General features: G+C 44.7%; 1 protein-coding gene across 17 annotated transcripts in view; it reads left to right on the top strand.

Moving 5' to 3' along the window:
• The window catches only part of DOCK2 (dedicator of cytokinesis 2), a 477583-nt gene that overhangs the window by 70340 nt on the left and 387461 nt on the right, over nt 1–19782 (top strand). For 10 of the 17 annotated variants that reach the window (XM_081520659.1, XM_081520650.1, XM_081520652.1 and 7 more), the window contains 6 exons: nt 1799–1880; nt 11003–11138; nt 13395–13470; nt 14421–14497; nt 15080–15205; nt 16417–16541. In XM_081520659.1, the coding sequence (XP_081376785.1) occupies nt 1799–1880; nt 11003–11138; nt 13395–13470; nt 14421–14497; nt 15080–15205; nt 16417–16541 (622 nt within the window). Of the gene's footprint in view, nt 1–1798; nt 1885–11002; nt 11139–13394; nt 13471–14420; nt 14498–15079; nt 15206–16416; nt 16542–19782 lie in introns of all 17 variants that reach the window. The other 7 variants (XM_081520661.1, XM_081520664.1, XM_081520663.1 and 4 more) reach the window with 2 other exon arrangements.

Genomic DNA, 19782 nt, shown 5'->3' with positions numbered 1-19782 from the left:
CTGGCATGAGCTGGGCAGGGCTGTGTGTACGATGTACTGCTGCTAGGGGACAGGAGCTGGTAAACGATCAGATGGCAGAACGTGTGACTGCTCTTCATACAAGCTGTCGGTGGGTTCTCCCTACTGTAGCAATCAAGCCAAAATCTTCAAATCCTATATGGCCTACACGGTCTGGCCTATCTTTCTACTTTTCCTCTTACAACTTTTCCCTTGGATCTGCTTTTTAGATGCATAAGCTCCATCCTATCTCAAGGCCTTTGCACACATTGTTGCTTTGCCTGAACCATTTCTTTTTCCCACTCTCTTTGCCTGACCAACTTTATTTACATGTCATATCCTCAGCAAAGACTCCGCTAACCACCCAGACTAGGGCTGGTTCTTCTGATATACATCCTCACAACATCCTGAATGTTTTCTTCATAGCATAATTGCATATATATGTAGTTGTCATGACTGCATTTAAGTCATTATTTAAGTGTATATTAGATAATGGCTAAGGCCCTCTGTGGCCCATCACAGTGTGACATTCATTCAAGGAAATGGTCCTACATCCAATGGGTTCAATGGATTACTTAAAATCATTCAAATATTTACTCAGTCTTGAAAAGGGAATAGGGTGGGAAGGGCAAATACATTTTTTGGGGGAGCGGGCTGTGCTGTATCGTTTGTGGGATCTTAGTTCCCCAACCAGGGATTAAACCCAGGCCGTCAACAGTGAGAGCACAGAATCCTAACCACTAGACTGCCAGGGAATTTTAATATATTCTTAATATATTCTTTTTGTTTGTTTTTCAATGATTTTTTCTTTTTTATTATTACTATTGACATAATTCACATAACAGAAACTTTGCCACTTTTTAACATACAATTCAATGGTTTTAGTATATTTTTAATTTTGTTCAACCATCCCTACTATCCAATGTTAGAGCATTTCCGTCACCCCAACAATAAGACCCATACCCATTAGCAGCCACTCCCAGTTCCCTTCTTCTTAATCCCACTGGCAACAACTAATCAACTTTCTGTCTCAATGGACCTGCCTATTCTGGACATTTAATATAGATGGAATCATATAATATGTGGCCTTTTGTGTCTGTCTTCTTTCACCTAATATAATATGTTAAACATTCATCCATGTTCAGTACTATATGCCCTTTTATGAAGTTCTGTTGAATGGATATACCACACTTCGTTTATCCATTCATCAGCTGATGGACATTTAGGTTGTTTCCACTTTTTGGCTATTATGAATAACTCTGTTATGAACATCCACGTATAAGCTTTTGTATGAACAAATGTCTTTATTTCTCCTAGGCAGATACCTGAGAGTAGAATTGCTGGGTCACACGACAACTCTATGTTTAACTTTTTAAGGACCTGCCACAGTGGCTGCGCATCAATATATTCTTAATGTCCAACAAAACACATAAAAATCCTTTCCCTTGAGAGGAAAGGATCCTTTCTCTCTGCCACACTTTATCACCTCTACAGAGAAAACTGCTGCTCTTCAAAGACATGAGGCAGCTGGGTTAGAATTTGCTTGTCGGATAGGAGAGGGAAAGAGGTTGTGAATACACATATCTTAGTAATTCCATGGCCCGGCTTGTCTCACGTCTGCCTCTCTGATGGGACTGTGATCTCCTGGAGGGAGGGACAGACAGAGAGCGTCTGTCTCAGACACTCCCGTGTCCCCAGCAACCAGCATGGTGTCGGGCCCACAGCAGAGGCTCAGTGGGTATCTTTGCTGAAGAACTGTTGAGACCCCTGACAGTAATGGGCTGCACTCCTCTTCCCACAGTGAGAACTACCTGGTGCGATGGGGCAGCAGGGGCTTCCCGAAGGAGATCGAGATGCTCAATAACCTGAAGGTGGTCTTCACGGTAGGTGTGTGCAGTCCTCTGGGTACCACATCCCACATTCACCAGCACATAGTCTTGGAAACGGGGCTGGTCAGTGGTCGGGAAGAAGCGTGGCCTGGTGCAGAGCTGTGTTCTGGGGTCTCTGCAAAGAGGAAACTTGGGAAGACGGATCTCCTCCTGGCTCCCTCTTCTCACTCCCTCTATCTCTTTCTCACCTGTGTGCGCACAGTGAAGAGCACCGTGTAAACAAGCCTACCCCTCTCCCAGCAATAATGTTTGGGGAACCAGATACAACAGAGTCAGATTAATTCACAGTTAACATGAGTTCCTGTCTTCGGTTCAGACCCTCTAAAAAACCTTTGCAAAATGCTTCCTATTAATAAGGGCCTTTCTAGAACATTGACTGCCTTGGTAACTTGGATATTCTGAACATAATTAAGTCATAGATGTAGTCATCCCAGGATCTTACCTGGGATCATCCTTCTAAATACCAATACTCACCAGGCAACACATAAGTAGAAATGTTGAAATCAGTTGTTATTTGGATGATTTATCTCTGAGAGTGACCTGGCCTTTTAGTTCTAGAAAGGACAAATACTGGAAAAAAGGAGATAAGGGTTATCATTTCCTTCAGAAACCCACTCTTTCCCTATTTATACCAAGGTGTGTTTCAGAGTATGATCTTAAACTATCCAAGAATATTGGTGTTTTCTGCAAGTGTCTTTGGGGAGAGGAGCATTTATGAGATTTTTCATGTGTTGCATGTGAAAAAGGGAGATTACAGAGGAGGAGGAGCTGGGGAGAGATCTGGGCATTGATCAAACCCATGGGTTTGATCCAGGAGTGACCAACAAGCTAGATTAACCTACCTTGCTCCACAATAATTTTCCAGTTACAGCCCATTAAGTTCTATGTCTTATGTTGTGTTGCAATTAGATTGGAGCACAGCTGATTTATTTTGTTTGTTAGTTCCTGAAAAATGGGCCAGAGGCCTGGAATAAGATCATAGATCCTAATTGCTTAGACAAAGTTTTCTTGGCATATATAAATGTGCCTCAATGCTCTTTATCTATTATTAGTTAGAAGGAGGAGCCTATTTATTTTCTTGATAAATAGGAGAATCCCATGGAGCTTCCTGATTAAACCAGGAGACAGATGTTTCACAAGAGAGAGAGAGACAGGGAATCAATCAGTGGTTCGTTTTGCAGAGAACCAATTCACGTTGTAAACATGCAGAAAAGGGCATTGGTAAGTTTGTGTCACTAAATAATAATGAGACTGTGATCTTACCTTAGTGGAATTCTGCCTGTGCCTCTACCTCTTCTTCCCATAGCAGATGAACTTGAGAACCTTGGTTGACTGGCTTAACTGCTAACACTTCACTCTCTTGAAATAATGGGAATCTTCACTTCAGGGCAGGAAAGGTCATGGTGCTCTAGCTTCTTCTATTGATTCAAGTGCTACCCAGTGAGCACCTACAGTTTGTAAGCTCTGTGCTAGATACTGAGGATACAGCAATAAGTGAACTGGTAGGCTCCTGGGCTCAGGGTGTGATGCGGGGGGGATTCAGAAAGTAATTAAATGAATAAATAAACAAGAGAGATGTCAGGAGGCCATCCATGCAATGCAGATAATTAAAGCTGGGTGATGTGATGGCGTTTGACTGGGAATTATGTCCAGTTGGGAATTGAGATGATGTTTAAGTTAGGGATGAGATATGACTTGGCAGGCATGTGCCTTGGTGGCCTCATTTCTCTTGTCTCTGGATGTCAGAGACATCCTAGTTTCTTCTTTGGGGGTAGAGCCCGAGGAGCTGGCCCATGGGGTAGGCAAATACTGAATTTCCCTTCCATCTGCTTCATGAGCATTCACCCTCTGGTTCTGTAAGAGGAAAGGAGCTTGTACACAAGGTTCCTCAGATTTTTCCCAGCTGAGGGGTTGCTGCTAACACACGCAGGACAAGACTGAATGGTGATATGAGCACTAGTGTGTTAGTCGCTCAGTTGTGTCTGACTCTTTGCCACCCCATGGACTGTAGCCCACCAGGCTTCTCTGTCCATGGGATGCTCCAGGCAAGAATACTGGAGTGGGTAGCCATTCCCTTCTCCAGAGGATCGTCCCAACCCAGGGATTGAACCGAGGTCTCCTGCACTACAGGCAGATTCTTTACTGTCTGAGCCACTAGGGAAGCTCTAAAGGAGCATGAATGAATCGCTAAATCAGATAGCATGTGCTTGACGTTTTGTTGTCCTGCCTCAGTTTCCCCAAATGTCAGATTTGTGAGGCCAAAGTAAAAGTGACTGGCAGACAGTAGAGGTTGAAGCATACTTCTGAACTTGCTTGTTTTCACACCTTCCAGGGAATGACTAGTGTTCAAGCATTTTTACTTCTTCTTATAGCAGTAAGATTCCTTAATACCAAGTGTCTCCAATGAGACAGCTCTTAAAGACCTGATGTCTTCTTTTGAGCAAGTGAAATTTTTTCTCACAGAAAAGGGCTAAAAAAGGGGCTTACCTAGGAGATTATATGATTGTCTAGTGTATTAATTTGCTAGGGCTGCTGTTACAAAGTACTACAGACGGGGTGGCTTCAGTCAGTTTGTTCAGTCACTCAGTCATGTCTGACTCTTTGTGATCCTATGGACTGCAGCACGCCAGGCTTCCCTGTCCATCACCAACTCCTGGAGTTTACTCAAACTCATGTCCATTGAGTCAGTGATGTCATCCAACCATCTCATCCTCTTGTCATCCCCTTCTCATCCCACTCTCAATCTTTCCCAGCATTAGGGTCTTTATACATGAATCAGTTCTTCACATCAGGTGGCCAAAGTATTGGAGTCTCAGTTTCAGAATCAGCCCTTCCAATGAATATTCAGGACTGATTTCCTTTAGGATAGATTGGTTGGACCTCCTTGCAGTGCAAGGGACTCTCAAGAGTCTCCTCCAACACCATGGTAAAAAAGCATTAATTCTTCGGTGCTCTTCTTTATAGTCCAACTCTCACATCTGCAAAAACCATACTTTGGACTACTGGGAAAACTATAGCTTTGACTAGATGGACCTTTGTTGGCAAAGTAATGTGTCTGCTTTTAATATGCTGTCTAGGTTGGTCATAACTTTTCTTCCAAGGAGCAAGCATCTTTTAATTTCATGGCTGCAGTCACCATCTGCAGGGATTTTGGAGGCGAAAAAAAAAATAAAGTCTGACACTGTTTCCACTGTTTCCCCATCTATTTGCCATGAAGTGATGGGACCGGATGCGGTGATCTTAGTTTTCTGAATGTTGAGCTTTAAGCCAAATTTTTCACTCTCCTCTTTCACTGTCATCAGGAGGCTTTTTAGTTCTTCTTCACTTTCTGCCATAAGGGTGGTGTCATCTGCATATCTGAGGTTATTGATATTTCTCCATCTTGATTCCAGCTTGTGCTTCATCCAGCCCAGCATTTCTCATGCTGTACTCTGCATATAAATTAAATAAGCAGGGTGATAATATACAGCCTTGATGTACTTCTTTCCTGATTTGGAACCAGTCTGTTGTTCCGTGTCCAGTTCTAACTGTTGCTTCTTGACCTGCATACAGATTTCTCAGAAGGCAGGTCAGGTGGTCTGGTATTCCCATTTCTTGAAGAATTTTTCAGTTTGTAGTGACCCTTACTGTTAAAGGCTTTGGCATAGTCAATAAAGCAGAAATAGATGTTTTTCTGAAACTCTCTTGCTTTTTCTATGATCCAATGAATGTTGACAATTTGATCTCTGGTTCCTCTGCCTTTTCTAAATCCAGCTTGAACATCTGAAAGTTCACGGTTCATGTACTATTGAAGCCTGGCTTAGAGAATTTTGAGCATTACTTTGCTAGTGTGTGAGATGAGTGCAATTGTGTGGTAGTTTGAACATTCTTTGGCATTGCCTTTCTTTGGGATTGGAATGAAAACTGACCTTTTCCAGTCCAGTGGCCACTGCTGAGTTTTCCAGATTTGCTAGCATACTGCGTGTAGCACTTTCACAGCATCATCTTTTAGATTTGAAATAGCTCAGCTGGAATTTCATCACCTCCACTAGCTTTGTTTGTAGTGATGCTTCCTAAGGCCCACTTGACTTCACATTCCAGGATGTCTGACTCTAGGTGAGTGATCACACCATTGTGATTATCTGGGTCATGAAGATCTTTTTTGTATAGTTCTTCTGTGTATTCTTGCCACCTCTTCTTAATATCTTCTGCTTCTGTTAGGTCCATACCATTTCTGTCCTTTATTGTGCCCATCTTTGCATGAAATGTTCCTTTGGTGTCTCTAATTTTCTTGAAGAGATCTCTAGCCTTCCCCATTCTTTTGTTTTCCTCTATTTCTTTGCATTGGTTGCTGAGGAAGGCTTTCTTATCTCTCCTTGCTATTCTTTGGAATTCTGCTTTCAAATGGGTATATCTTTCCTTTTCTCCTTTGCCTTTCACTTCTCTTCTTTTCTCAGCTATTTGTAAGATCTCCTCAGACAACCATTTTGCCTTTTTGCATTTCTTTTTCTTGGGGATGGGCTTGATCCCTGCCTTCTGTACAGTGTCAGGAACATCTTTCCTTAGTTCTTCTGTCTATCAGATCTAATCCCTTGAATCTATTGGTCACTTCCACTGTATCATCGAAAGGGATTTGATTTAGGTCATACCTGAATGGTCTAGTGGTTTTCCCTATTTTCTTCAATTTCAGCCTGAATTTGACAATAAGTAGTTCATGATCTGAGCCACAGTCTGCTCCTGGTCTTGTTTTTGCTGATTGTATAGAGCTTCTGCATCTTTGGCAGCAAAGAATATAATCAGTCTGATTTGGGTATTGACCATCTGGTGATGTCCATGTGTAGGGTCTTCTCTTGTGTTGTTGGAAGAGGGTGTTTGCTGTGACCAGTGCATTCTCTGGGCAAAACTCTATTAGTTTTTGCCCTGTTTCTGTACTTCAAGGCCAAATTTGCCTGTTACTCCAGGTATTTCTTGACTTCCTACTTTTGCATTTCAGTCCCCTATAATGAAAAGGACATCTTTTTTGGGTGTGAGTTCTAGAAGGTCTTGTAGGTCTTCATAGAACCATTCAACTTCAGCTTCTTCAGCATTACTGGTTGGGGCATAGACTTGGATAACTGTAATATTGAATGGTTTGCCTTGGAAATGAACAGAGATCATTCTGTCATTTTTGAGATTGTATCCAAGTACTGCATTTCAGACTCTTTTGTTGACTATGATAGCTACTTCATTTCTTCCAAAGGATTCTTACTCCCTGTAGTAGATATAATAGTCATCTCAGTTAAATTCACCCATTCCAGTCCATTTTAGTTGGCTGATTCCTAAAATGTCGATTTTCACTCTTGCCATCTCTTGTTTGACCACTTCCAGTTTGCCTTGATTCACGGACCTAACATTCCAGGTTCCTATGCAATATTGCTCTTTACAGCATCAGACTTTACTTCTGTCACCAGTCACATCCACAACTGGGTGTTGTTTTTGCTGAAACAGTAAGAATTTAGTTTCTCACAGTTCCAGTGCCTAGAAGTCCAAGACCTAGGTGCTGGCAGTGTTGGTTTCTGTGGAGGCTTCTCTGCTCGGCTTGCAGATGGCCACATTCTCCTTGTGTGTTCACACATTCTTCTGTGTTTTTGTCCCAAGCTCCTTATAAGGACAGGGGTCATATTGGATTAGCGCCTACCCTAACGGCCTCATTTTAGCTTAATCACCTCTCTAATGTCCCTATCTCCAAATACAGTCATGTTCTGAGACATGGGAGCTCAACATATGAGTTTGATGGTGGGTGGGGGTGGGGGGGCGTAATTCATCCTGTAACATTTAGGAAGGGACCTGTCAGGTGACAGGGATTCTGTGGCTCTGAAATGACTCTGAAAGATACCAACATAGATATTTCAAAATATAAAAAATTCCTCATGGGAGGGGAGAAGTAATTAGGGATGGACATCATTATGAGGGAAAGAGGACCTGAGCTTTCAAGAATGGAAAGGATGTGGATGTATAGAGAAATAAGAGGTAATCTTTAGAGGCAGAGGTACAGATGGGGGGCTTAGGAAGAAAGATCTAGAGTTGAAAGTGAGCATTGTGTGTTTGTGGAGCGATAAAGAAATCTTTGTGACAAAAATAGAGTACTTGCATGCAGAGACTAGTGGGGAATCAGTGGGATAGGATAGCTGGAAATATATTATGTCAAGGACCTTTCACATCAGCTGGGGAAAATTAACACTAACAGGGTAGGAAATAGGGAGCTATTACCATTGTAGGGGGGAGAGAAGTGAAATAATGAACATGGCTTCTAAAGATGAGTTTCAGGGGGATTTCAGGGTCAGCTGGAGGAAGGCGTCAGACAGGCCAGAGAAGAGGCTGTCCCACTGGCTGCCTGTGAGATGACTGGCATCTCAAACTCAGTTGCCTACTGAGCAAGGCAAGAAATGCAAATGAGGGGAGGGGCTTCCATGGTTAGAAAGGCCCCTCCCCCCAACCTTCTCTGTTTCCCTCCCAGTGGGAGACTTGGAAGAATCTATTCTTCCAGCTGTGAGAGGCCAGACCTTGTATCAGTGAAGGGTTTTCCAGGGAAATGAAACCAGTAAGATACATAAATACATAGATTTATTTTAAGAATTTGGCTCATGTGACTGAGGGGCTCACAGATCTGAAATCGGTGGGGTTGGACAGCAGTCTGCAAACTCGGGGAGGATTTATACATGGCAGTGTCTTGAGACAGAATTCCTTCTTCTCTGGGAAACCTCAGGCTTTGCTCTTAAGACCTTCAACTGATTAGATGAGGCCCACTTACATCATGGAGGGAAATGCCCTTTACTTAAAGTCAACTGATTTTAGATACTAATCAGACCTACAAAATGCATCGTAGATACATCCAGTCTAGTGTTTGACCAAGCAGCTAGGCAGCATAGCCTATCCATGTTGACACATAAAATGTAACCATGACAACCCCCAAGCAGGAAGTGTGGACCACGTTGAGGCCATGTCTTGTTCCCAGAAACTCTGTATGTCTGTCCCTCTTTCTCCCACACCAGCCATAGTGAGAAGCTGAGGATGGCTGCTTTACCAGGCCCTGGCTCTGATGTCAGCAGACAGGCTGTTCCCAGTATATATGCCTGCATGAAAATTAACTTGGAAGAGAAGTAACCCTTCTCTAGTGGAGCCAGACTCAGGTATCTCTGCTCTGATGCCAACAACAGGCCTCAAAATTCCTTCTCCAGCTGAATCTCAGCTGGAAGTGGGTCTCAGGAACACTGACGCTTTTAGATTTGAGCAGGGCACTGGACTGCTGGGGTGGGCCAGGTGAGTTTCCTTCTGTGCACCTTTGGATGGTGCAAGAAATGCATTGTGGTGTTTAGATTGATGGACTTTGGGATCTAAGTGGCTGGACAGTGTCTCTAAGGACTAAGGTCGTGTCCTGGGGGAAGACCCTTATCTTCGTGTCTTGGATTCCTCATATGTTGAATTGGGCTGGGCTTTCCTCGTGGCTCAGTGGTAAAGAATCCGTCTGCCAATATAGGAGATGTGGGTTTGATCCCTGGGTCAGGAAGATCCCCTGGAGGAGGAAATGGCAACCCACTTCAGTATTCTTGCCTGGAGAATCCCATGAACAGAGGAGCCTGGTGGGCTACAGTCCATGGGGTCACAGGGTTGGACACAACTGAGCATCTAACAACAAATAGTATTAATGATAGAATTTTGGAGAGTTGTTAAGACTCAAAGAAGACACGATGTGTGAGACACTCCTCACAGAGTTTGAGACATCGGTATGTTCACAGCTTCTACGTTCCGCCTTCTGAGCACACAATTTAGTACACTTCTCTTCTCCCTTGCAGTTAGGTGTGGCCATGGCCCTGGCTTTGGCCAGCGAAATGGTAGGGGGGGAAGTGATATGCCTCTCTTCTGGGTGGAAGTTTTAAGAGCCAGTAAGGGTCTTGCCACATTCCCTTCCCCTGCTCTGGGGATAGTGGAAACACCTATTGTGAAAGATAGGTCATCCTTCAGGCAGGGGCCCAGAGTAAGTGAGTGCATGGAGTCCCTGCCCATCTGCACTGGACCTGTAGCCTGAGCTGGAGTCAACTCTGTTGTGTTAGAAGCTCTGGGATCTTGGGGGTGTTTGATGCCTGGGTGATTTACATACATTAAGTGAAGTAAAGTGAAAGTCGCTCAGTCGTATCCAACTCTTTGTGATCCCATGGACTGTACAGTCCATGGAATTCTCTAGGCCAGAATACTGGAGTGGGTAACCTTTCCCTTCTCCAGGGGATCTTCCCAACCCATGGATCAAACCAGGTCTCCCGCATTACAGGCAGACTCTTTATCACCTGAGCCACCAGAGAAGCCCAAGAATACTGGAGTGGGTAGCCTATCCCTTCTCCAGTGGATCTTCCTGACCCAGGAATGGAACCAGGGCCTCCTGCATTGCAGGTGGATTCTTAACCAACTGAGCTGTGAGGCAACATTAGGTACTCAGTAAATGGTAGTTGTTTGGGCTTCCTTGGTGACTTAGTGGTAAAGAATTTGCCTGCCAGTGCAGGAGATGTGGGTTCGATCCCTGGGTTGGGAAGATCTTCTGGGGAAGAGAATGGTAACCCACGCCAGTCTTCTTGCCTGGAGAATCCCATGGACAGAGCAGCCTATTGGGCTACAGTCCACGGGGTTGCAAAAGAGTCCGACTCGACTGAGCAACTAAGCACACACGCAAATAGTAATCGTTAGGGTTTCCCCCTCTTCCTTTTGCCTTCTCCCTCAGAGACGCTGAGCAATGACCAGATGCACAGAGTCATTTGTAGCAGATGCTGTTTTTGGACCCACCCACTGGCATATAGGAACTCCTGTCTGTATAGCTGGCACTGCACCTCTACCCCTCTTTTCTCATCAATTTGAGGTGGAAGAATCAGGACTGAACACCAGAGTCCTGTCACCCACTTTCTTTCCCCAAACTCCCCTTTCTTACGTGTGAGATGGATGTGACAGCTTGGTTTCCACATATTTCAGGACTAATTGTGTAAATTATCTCACATATACCAAGTGCTAAACTAAGCGCTAAGCCCCCTCCCCGAATTTTCTATTGCTACGTTTTCTTTTCTACTTTTTGTTCATCAGACACAATATGTAAGTGTTCACTTCCTGCCCTACAGGATCTTGGAAACAAAGACCTCAACAGGGATAAAATTTACTTAATTTGTCAAATAGTCCGAGTTGGGAAGATGGATCTTAAGGACACGAACACAAAGAAGTGCACGCACGGACTGAGGCGGCCCTTCGGGGTGGCAGGTGAGGGCGCACACGCAGCGCCTCCTGATCCTGGAGCGCACGTCTCAGATGACGGCGCTTCAGAGACTTTTCCTTTCGCTTTCCTCCTTTACCTCGCCTGCTCAAAAACTTACGCCAGACAGCCCTTAATACTTAAATTTCTTGAGATTAAATCAAACTAATTGATGACTAAGTCCAGATTTATGATGAAGATGGCGAATAATGAAATTCCCGCGTCGGGAGCAGAGCTCCAGGGGCCATGGAGCCGTCTGAGCCGTTGGCACCTTCACTCCCAAGCACGTTGGAAAAGGAAGAACAATACGAGTGGGGCCTAATGAGGAACGAATCATCTTTAAACAAATACGCAGGACAGGAAGTGCAGCTGCGCAGAACGTCCGCCACACAGCTCAGTTCCGGTGGTCGGGGGCGTGTGGCTGCTTGAGATAAATGTCACCTCTGCATTTCTCTCCAAGCCTCAGCTCTCCTGGGAGTTTCCAAGCCTTCATTATTCTTGTCCCACTTTTGTGGCTTTTGTTATATTTGACTATCACTTGCCATATTATTTACCTAATATATTTTCTTTTAATTAACTCACTTTATTTAAGCTAAAGTACATTTTTTTTCTTGAAAGACGATTTAGACACCCATGGAAATAGCAATTCTATATGCCAGTTTTACTTTTTTTGGTTAAAATATAACATTTTAGTTGTGTACCATTTATAATACCTGTATTATAATACCTGTATAATACCTGTATACCGTATCTAAACCCAGTATCTCACGTTTCTCCTGAGGCCCCCCAGATCTTCTGTCATGACAAACCAGCTGGTTCTCCAACAAGTCCCCTGGCACTTCTTGCCAAGTGGCAGAATGGGAGGAATGAGCTTATCCTGAGCTAACTGGTGTTTAAACTGGCATTATTGCCAGCTAGCTCGATAGGTGGTCTTGGACAAGCGTTTTCCCCAGGGCCTTCGTTTCCTTATCCGCAAAATGAGGGACTGGGCCTGGTGGATCCACGACCTGCTCTATGCTCTGTTTCCGTATGACGGACACTCCTGACCTCACCACGTACCTGTTAAAGCACCGAGGGCCTTACTGCAAAGTGTGTCTTTGTCTCCAGCTATAGCTGGCTTTCTCTTCTGGTTTCCAGCGATAGCAATCTGGCATAAATGAAAGATTTAGGGATAGATTGCTTCAGGCATGGCTGGATCCAGGAACTCAAATGAATTTTCATCTCTCTGTCTCTCAGCTCCTGTGTCCTTTTGCTGACTTATACTGAAGATGGCTGTCCAATTAGTTGGCTAGCTCTTCCAAGTTTGCATCCTACCTTTTTAGTGGCCCAGGGGAAAGAGAGCACTTCTTTTCCATTAGTTTCAGGAGAAGCCCCAAGAGATAAAATATATGTCATTTGCTCATCCCCAAAGTACTTATTCTGGGCAGGAGGATTTGGTTCCCTGATCCCCCAGGCTATAACTCTGGAGTCAGAGGGAGGTTGTTCTACCCAAATATAGCTCACTGAGAATAGGAGAGGGGAGTGTCTGTTTATCACGAAGAATGGATGCTGATCAGTTTCCCCTCTTTCTCTCAGCTCCCTAACTCCTCTTTTGAGCTATATACAGTCACTAGTTGATCATTATCCAGACAGTATTAATGGCTCCCTGATGGAGGCCTGGAGTGTTTGAGGAATTTCTTGTTACTAGGATTTTGGCCCTATTTGGCTAGCAAGTCTCAATCTCCTCCCCCTGCCCCCATTTCTATAATCTCTGCTCTGGGGCAAGAGTTCTTTACCTTGGTTTTATGGACCTTCAGGGGCTGATTTAAGAAGAAATTTCAGAAGATCCAGGATCCCTCTGGAAATGTAGGGTTCAAGGGTCCCCAGATGTGTGTCTGTGAATATGAGCACATTTATAAAAGAGGGTGGTTAGCTCTTTAGGTCCTGCAGGGAGTCACTGGCTCATTTTTGTTAGTATGGTGACCTCTAATAGAAATATATTCGAAGCAACCCTGATTGCTTAGTTCCACGGGCGAGCCTCTGGCTCTTTCCCCTCGGCCTCTGCTAGGCCCCTGGCTCTTAACTGTTTCTCTGGCTGCTGCCCTTCCAGCCCGGCTTACCCAAAGGCTTTTGCCAGGTGCTGTCTGTGTACCGGCCGATGCTGGCTTTCCTGCCTTTTTAAGCTTTCCTGTCCCAGCTTCCTGCCCTACGATCTCATTCCATTGTCATCCCTTCTTGGAAGCCGGAGGGCTTAAACCATTAAGTCATTTCTCTTCTCTTTCTAGTTATGGATATAACAGACATCATCAAGGGGAAAGCAGAAAGTGATGAGGAGAAGCAGCACTTCATTCCTTTTCACCCGTGAGTGATTTCCCATTACTTTCTATTCTCTGAAACCACATTTTTTTCTGATTGAGGGCCACTCAGAAGCAGGATGAACTGGTTCCCTGAGTTGATAATAGCCAGTTAGGACCTTCTAAGAGGACAGAGTAAGAATGATGGTCTCAGTGTCTAGGCATTCAAAACCATCCAGCTTTTAACCTGTTCATCCATCAGATGTTATTTATTTAACAAGCTTTGATTGAAAGCTGGCAGAGAGCTGGGCATTGTGCTAGGTGTGGGGCATGAGGTGGTAAACAAGGTCGACATGGCCATCTTCATGAAGCTTGTATTTATGTGGGGAATTAAATAGGTAGGTAAAAACAGATCAGTGCATCAAGTACAAATATGATCGGGACCATGAAGCTACAAAGCAGCAGCATATCAGGAGCATATAACAGGGAATCAGGACCTAGTTCTCATGGGCACAAATATCCATGACTTGAAAGGAGGGCAGTGAGGAAAGTAAATGTTCTTTCCTTGATCTAAAAAAGTTTGAGAGAGTAAGACCCCAAGTTTGAGATATTGTCCTCATTTGTTTAAGAAGGATTTTGTTTTTAACAGATAATGAGGTCAGTGATATGGATTTAGCATGTGATTAGGACTTAGCTTGAGCAGCTAAAACTTTGCCACCTTGTTGAGCAGATATTCACTTTGAGGGCTTGGGGTCCTTTCTTTTTAAGAATCTTCCTCGGAATACAAATGGCCTCTACTTGTAGCCTAGGTATTCTCCAAGTTTCAGAGCCATATTGCTTTGTGAAGGAGAGAGATGTGTTTCTTGATGGCAGGTACTCTGAGCTGACATGGGCAGGCTCCCTTTTCACCTAAGGTGTGCAGAGGGGCTGGGCAACATTCTGGAGCTCCTGAAACCACAAGGGAGGGAACCTACAAGGGTGCCATGCAAGCAGTTTGTGCTCTCTTTTCCTGTCTAGGGTGACAGCTGAGAATGACTTCCTGCACAGCCTGCTGGGCAAAGTCACAGCCTCCAAGGGGGACAGTGGAGGGCAAGGTACAGTGCCTGCTGGCCAAGCAGGCTGGGCCTGACTTCAGCTTGGGCTCCCTCGATTCTACCACAACCAGATCAAACCCCTGGACTCTGGGAGACGTAGCCTTCCTTCCAGACAGGCCACTGTGAAGACTGGGGTCTCGTGATCCACAGAGATGGAAATCTCTGCCTGAGAAACAGCAGGGAGACATGTCCTTGTGCTGGAAGGGAGAGAGGAATCAGTGTATCCTAACTGTGTGTCAGGCACTGGGAAATGCTTCCTTGTTTGCTCCACTCCTTCCCACAGTCCTGTAAGATAGATGGGATCAAGCCCACTTTACACAGGGTGGGTTTAGAGGGGTGTGATGAAGTGACAGAAGCTGGCCCTGCTAGAAGTAACCGGTGGGATTCAAGCCAGAGGTGTCTCACTCCAGAGCTCTTTGCATCCCAGCTTCCGGCCTCCGCCAGGGCTGGGTCACTGCATCTGTGGCCACCTGTCTCCGCTTCCACCATCTCCTCCGGAGAGAGAACAAGGGGAGAGATGATGGGAGGGAGAGGCTGAGATCACCTTGAGGTTGGCTCTTCATCTTGAGTACTCCCTTCCAGGGCTCTGGGTGACCATGAAGATGCTCGTGGGTGACATCATTCAGATCCGCAAGGACTACCCACACCTCGTGGACAGGACCACTGTGGTGGCCAGGAAGCTGGGGTTCCCGGAGATCATCATGCCAGGTTCTCCTTCCCGCTGGCAAGGGTTGAGGGGGGTCTAGCTGCTCTGATCCATTGTCTTTTGAAACAGCCAACTCCTCTCTTTTCTACGGCTTTTCTCTATTTCTTTCCCTGAAGGTAACTGCTGAAAACAACTGTATATCCCAAACTACAAGCATTTACATAATAAACATAAACACATGACTATATACACATGCAGTTCCCCCCACAAATGGAATCACTCTTTATATACTTTCTGTCCCATTACTTGATATACTCTGCACAGTGTTCTGTGACTGACTTATCCCTTAATAATTTACCATGGACATCCACTTTACCTCATGTGGAATAATTTCACTCTTTCTGAGGGTGAATATGGGCATTCTCTTAAATTGTTAACCTATTTTTTATTACAAAAATAGCCCACACTTGTTGTAAAGTGTCCAATAACATGAAAAAGGAATACAGCAAAACATTAAAAGCTCTCTTAAATCTTTGTCTCCAAAAGTAACCACGACTATATGTAGTTTCCAAATGTGTATGTAATAAAAAAAAAAGTAAATGAGATTCTGTAATAATACTCTTTGAAACTTGCCTGTTTACCTTAAACTTGAGTCTAGTACTTGTATCCATGACCACTCTCACCAACCAACCCCTTCTTTCCACAGCTGAATTGTGGTCCACTGGAGGCACAGTTTATTTATGCCTGCATTTACTAAGATGTCAGTTCCTGGGCATTCCCCTTAGGGTTTTCAACTATCATCACCCCCTCAATTCCTGAAGACCCTCCCTACCTTGTCCCTGACCCTGTCCGTGTTACTTGGACACACGTGGAAAGTCACTCTGTCTCCTGCACAGTGAAAGACCCATGGAGAGGACTGTCAGTGGTTGTTATTCATGCACCAAGATCAATGCAATTGAAGCTTTGCTTTGCCTTCCCAGAAGGTGTCACTAGAGGATGAAAATTAAATGATTTTTAATGGAGAGAAAAACATGGCCAATTGTGACCACCTCCCCTTTCGCAACTAATTTCCTGCTGTCCCTCAATCCTGTTGTCACCTGCTGCTCCAGTCTCCCTGACGAAGTGAAAATGCTTTTCCAAGTAGTTCTGATTTTAGTATCATTAACAGACGTCAAGGTGGGGCCCTTCCACCAATCCCCCACTCCCCCACCTTCTGGTTGACGTCTCTCCTGCTGCACAGACTCCAACTCCTGTCTCTCTCCCTCTGCCTCAGGGGACGTCAGGAACGACATCTACATCACTCTCTTACAAGGTGACTTTGACAAGTACAACAAGACCACACAGAGGAATGTGGAAGTGATCATGTGTGTGTGCGCGGAGGACGGCAAAACGCTGCCTGTAAGGGACCCCGCTGTTGCTCTGGGTGACAGGGCCCTCCTCGGGCGCCTCTGCTCATGAAGATTTGCTTTTTTCACTCTTGATCCTGTTCTCTAAATGCCAGGTGCCTCCGGGGGTGGTGCTGAGTAATGGGATATACACCTTTAGAGTTTAGCTGGCATGGTAGCCCATGATAAGCCCTGATATGTTGTTATTTTTTTACAGCAAAGGAGTTGGCTTTTCAGAGTCTGTCCCTTTCCTTTCATGACCTCTTCTTCCTTTCTTGCTTGGCCTCAGTTTATATGTTGGTGTTTTGCAGTCAAAATGCTGTTCTCATTGCAACCTGAGCTGGTTTATTCAGGCAAAATACATGGCAGGAAAAAGGATCAGTACAGAGCCTTGGGCTGGTGTGAAAACACAGGATGTCCTCAAAACAGACATTGCCAACACTTAATCTAACTCCCCAGTGCTCAGCCAGACATTCTGGTGGAAAGCCTTACCAGTAAATTGGTCTCCAGAGTGCGGGCAGAGTGTATTCAGGAATGCAAAGCATATTGCTATAAATATTTATACAGCATGTGTCCTGTATAATATTTGTCATGTGTGTTTACATTTATTTACTTATATTTCCTTTAAGGTTGTCAGCAGCTATGTCCATTGTGTGGGAGGGTTTTGCTTTTCAATTTCTCCTTTCAGAGTACTTAGCTGAAAATAAAATCAGCTCTCAGTAGAAGCTTCGGCATGGGCAAATATTCCTCTTAGGCCACAGTAGGTGATCAGATAGCACAGGAGATGGGGGTGTGAGAACGGATATGTGTTCTGCTTTAGCTTGGGGGCCTAGAGCTCAGGCAGATTTTTCTCCCCTCCACCTATGAATAGCTGGCATTCATAGAAATATTGCTATATGCCAGAGACTGTGATAAGTATCTCCTGGAGAAGGAAATGGCCACTCACTCCAGTTTTCTTGCCTGGAGAATTCCACGGACAGAGGAGCCTGTTGGTCTACAGTCCATGGGGTCGCAAAGAATCACACACAGCTTAGCCAGTAAACAACAGCCACAACAACAACGGCAAGTGATAAGCGTGATGCATTTCTATTATTGCCCCCACTTTTACAGAGGGGGAAACTAAACCTTTGTCAAGTGAAATAACTTTCCCAAGGTCATAGTGTTAGTATATGGTAGAGATGAGGTTTGATTTAAGATTCTAGGCCCTCTTATTAAACGGGTTTCCCTGGTGGCTCAGTGGTAAAGAATTCCCCTGCCAATACAGGAGACGCAGGTTCGATCCCTGGGTTGGAAAGATCCCCTGGAGGAGGAAATGGCAACCTACTCCAGTATTCTTGCCTGAAGAATCCCAGAGGAGTCTGGTGGGCTACAGTCCATGGGGTCACAAAGAGTCAGACATGACTGACTAAATAGCAAACAACAACAAATAATGCCTGTAGATTAAAAAGAAAAGTCTCCAATTTATCAGTTTAAAAATGAGGCTAATAACCACTTCCATCAAATTCTAGGAAGATTCATAATTATTTTTTAAATTTAAAGATATCCTCACAATTGCCTTTTTGTTGGAAAAGATTGGCTCCATTAATTAATACCTAGTTAAGCAAAATCCAAGTATTTAAGTCATCCTCTTTTTGTTGGATTGTGCAACTTCTCTGAAAAATAAAATAAGAAAGAAACACTTTACTCAAAGAAACACAAAGGAAGAGCAGAGGGTTTTTATCTGAAAGGGAAATTGCATTTCACAAATGTATAGACCATGCTTTGAAGTCATTTTTATCCAACTACCTGTTGGAGAACTCTAACCTCAGCTTCATTTTTTAAAACATTGATCCACTTGCCTTCAATGTTGCTGAAGGAAAAATTAGAAGGAACAGTAATGGAAAAGCAGGCCCCTTATCTTGTTTATAAAAAATTTTTATCAGTACTTCCACCTATGCTATCCTTTTGAGTCATATCCAACCAGACTGAATAGATGCACTTATCAAAGATGAATATATAAGCAGATATTTTGGAGACTGAAATGGAGAGGTAACTGCAGGCACAGTGATAATTTATAGTTTCATCCGTGAGGTAAGTTACGGGGGAGTTCAGTTGACTGACTATTGAAAATTGCTAAGGAAGCCTGTGGGAGGCCTTTCTTTACCTGCTGAAATAAAATATAATATTACTGCCTAATTAAGTGTCAGACAGCACACTCAAACATTCCTGTTTGGTGCTGGTGGGTTCCTGTGGGAACAGCCCCCTTTAGGGCCATCAGTTTTTCTTCCTGCTCCTCGCAGGAGCAGGGTCAGTGGATAGAGTATGTTAGACGTGTCCTTGGCTCACTTTGAGGTCTCAACGACCATGCTCAGGAGGGCCCGTGGCAGAGAAGTTAACAGGGTGGGCTCTGGGATCAGCCTGCCAGTATTCAAATCTCAGCGTCCCCTCCAATTAGCTCTGTGATCTTGGGCAAGTTTATGTATCTGTGAAAGAGGAAAAACGGCTTCCCTGGTGGCTCAGTCAGTAAAGAATCTGCCTGCAATGCAGGAGACCACCTGTAGCACAGGAGACCCAGTTTCGATTCCTGGGTTGGCAAGATCCCCTGGAGAAGGAAATGGCAAGGAAATAGCCAGTATTCTTGCCTGGAGAATCCCATGGACCAGAGGAGCCTGGCAGACTGCAGTCCATGGGGTCACTAGAGTCAGACACAACTTAGCAAGTAAACCATCACCAAAACAGGAATACTAATCTCTTCCTCATGGGGTTGCAGTTTATACAAAACAGTATTTGTAAGGAAGCTTGCTGTTGTTTAGTCACCAGTCATGTCCGGCTCTTTGCAGCCCCATGGACTCTAGCCCACCAGGCTCCTCTGTTCATGGGATTCTCCAGGCAAGAATGCTGCAGTGGGTTGCCATTTCCTCCTCCAGGGGATCTTCCTGACCCAGGGATTGAACTTGCATCTCCAGCATTCCAGGTAGGTTCTTTACCACTGAGCCACCTGGGAAGGCTGGCAGGCAGTAGATACTCAATAACAGGAAGGAGGCCGCATTTAGAGGCAGCAGACCAACTGCAGGTTAAGGCCCTGGAAAGGACTTGAGGAGCTCAAATAGACCATCCAGTGTCTGGATTGCCTACCTGAAGCAGGCTTAAGTACACATGCCCAGATGCTGGGCTGAGAAGCCTCCGCTCCTCTGAGACCAGCCAGTTTACCGGGGTGGGGGCAGGGCACGGGGGTCAGTGCTGTGCAGTGGTTGAGACACAGCCTCAGGGTCAGG

This window comes from Giraffa tippelskirchi, chromosome 8 (assembly GCF_054371585.1).
Source record: "Giraffa tippelskirchi isolate mGirTip1 chromosome 8, T2T-mGirTip1v1.2.pri, whole genome shotgun sequence".
NCBI classification, from domain to species: domain Eukaryota; kingdom Metazoa; phylum Chordata; class Mammalia; order Artiodactyla; family Giraffidae; genus Giraffa; species Giraffa tippelskirchi.
This window is presented reverse-complemented; position numbering and strand designations above follow the sequence as displayed.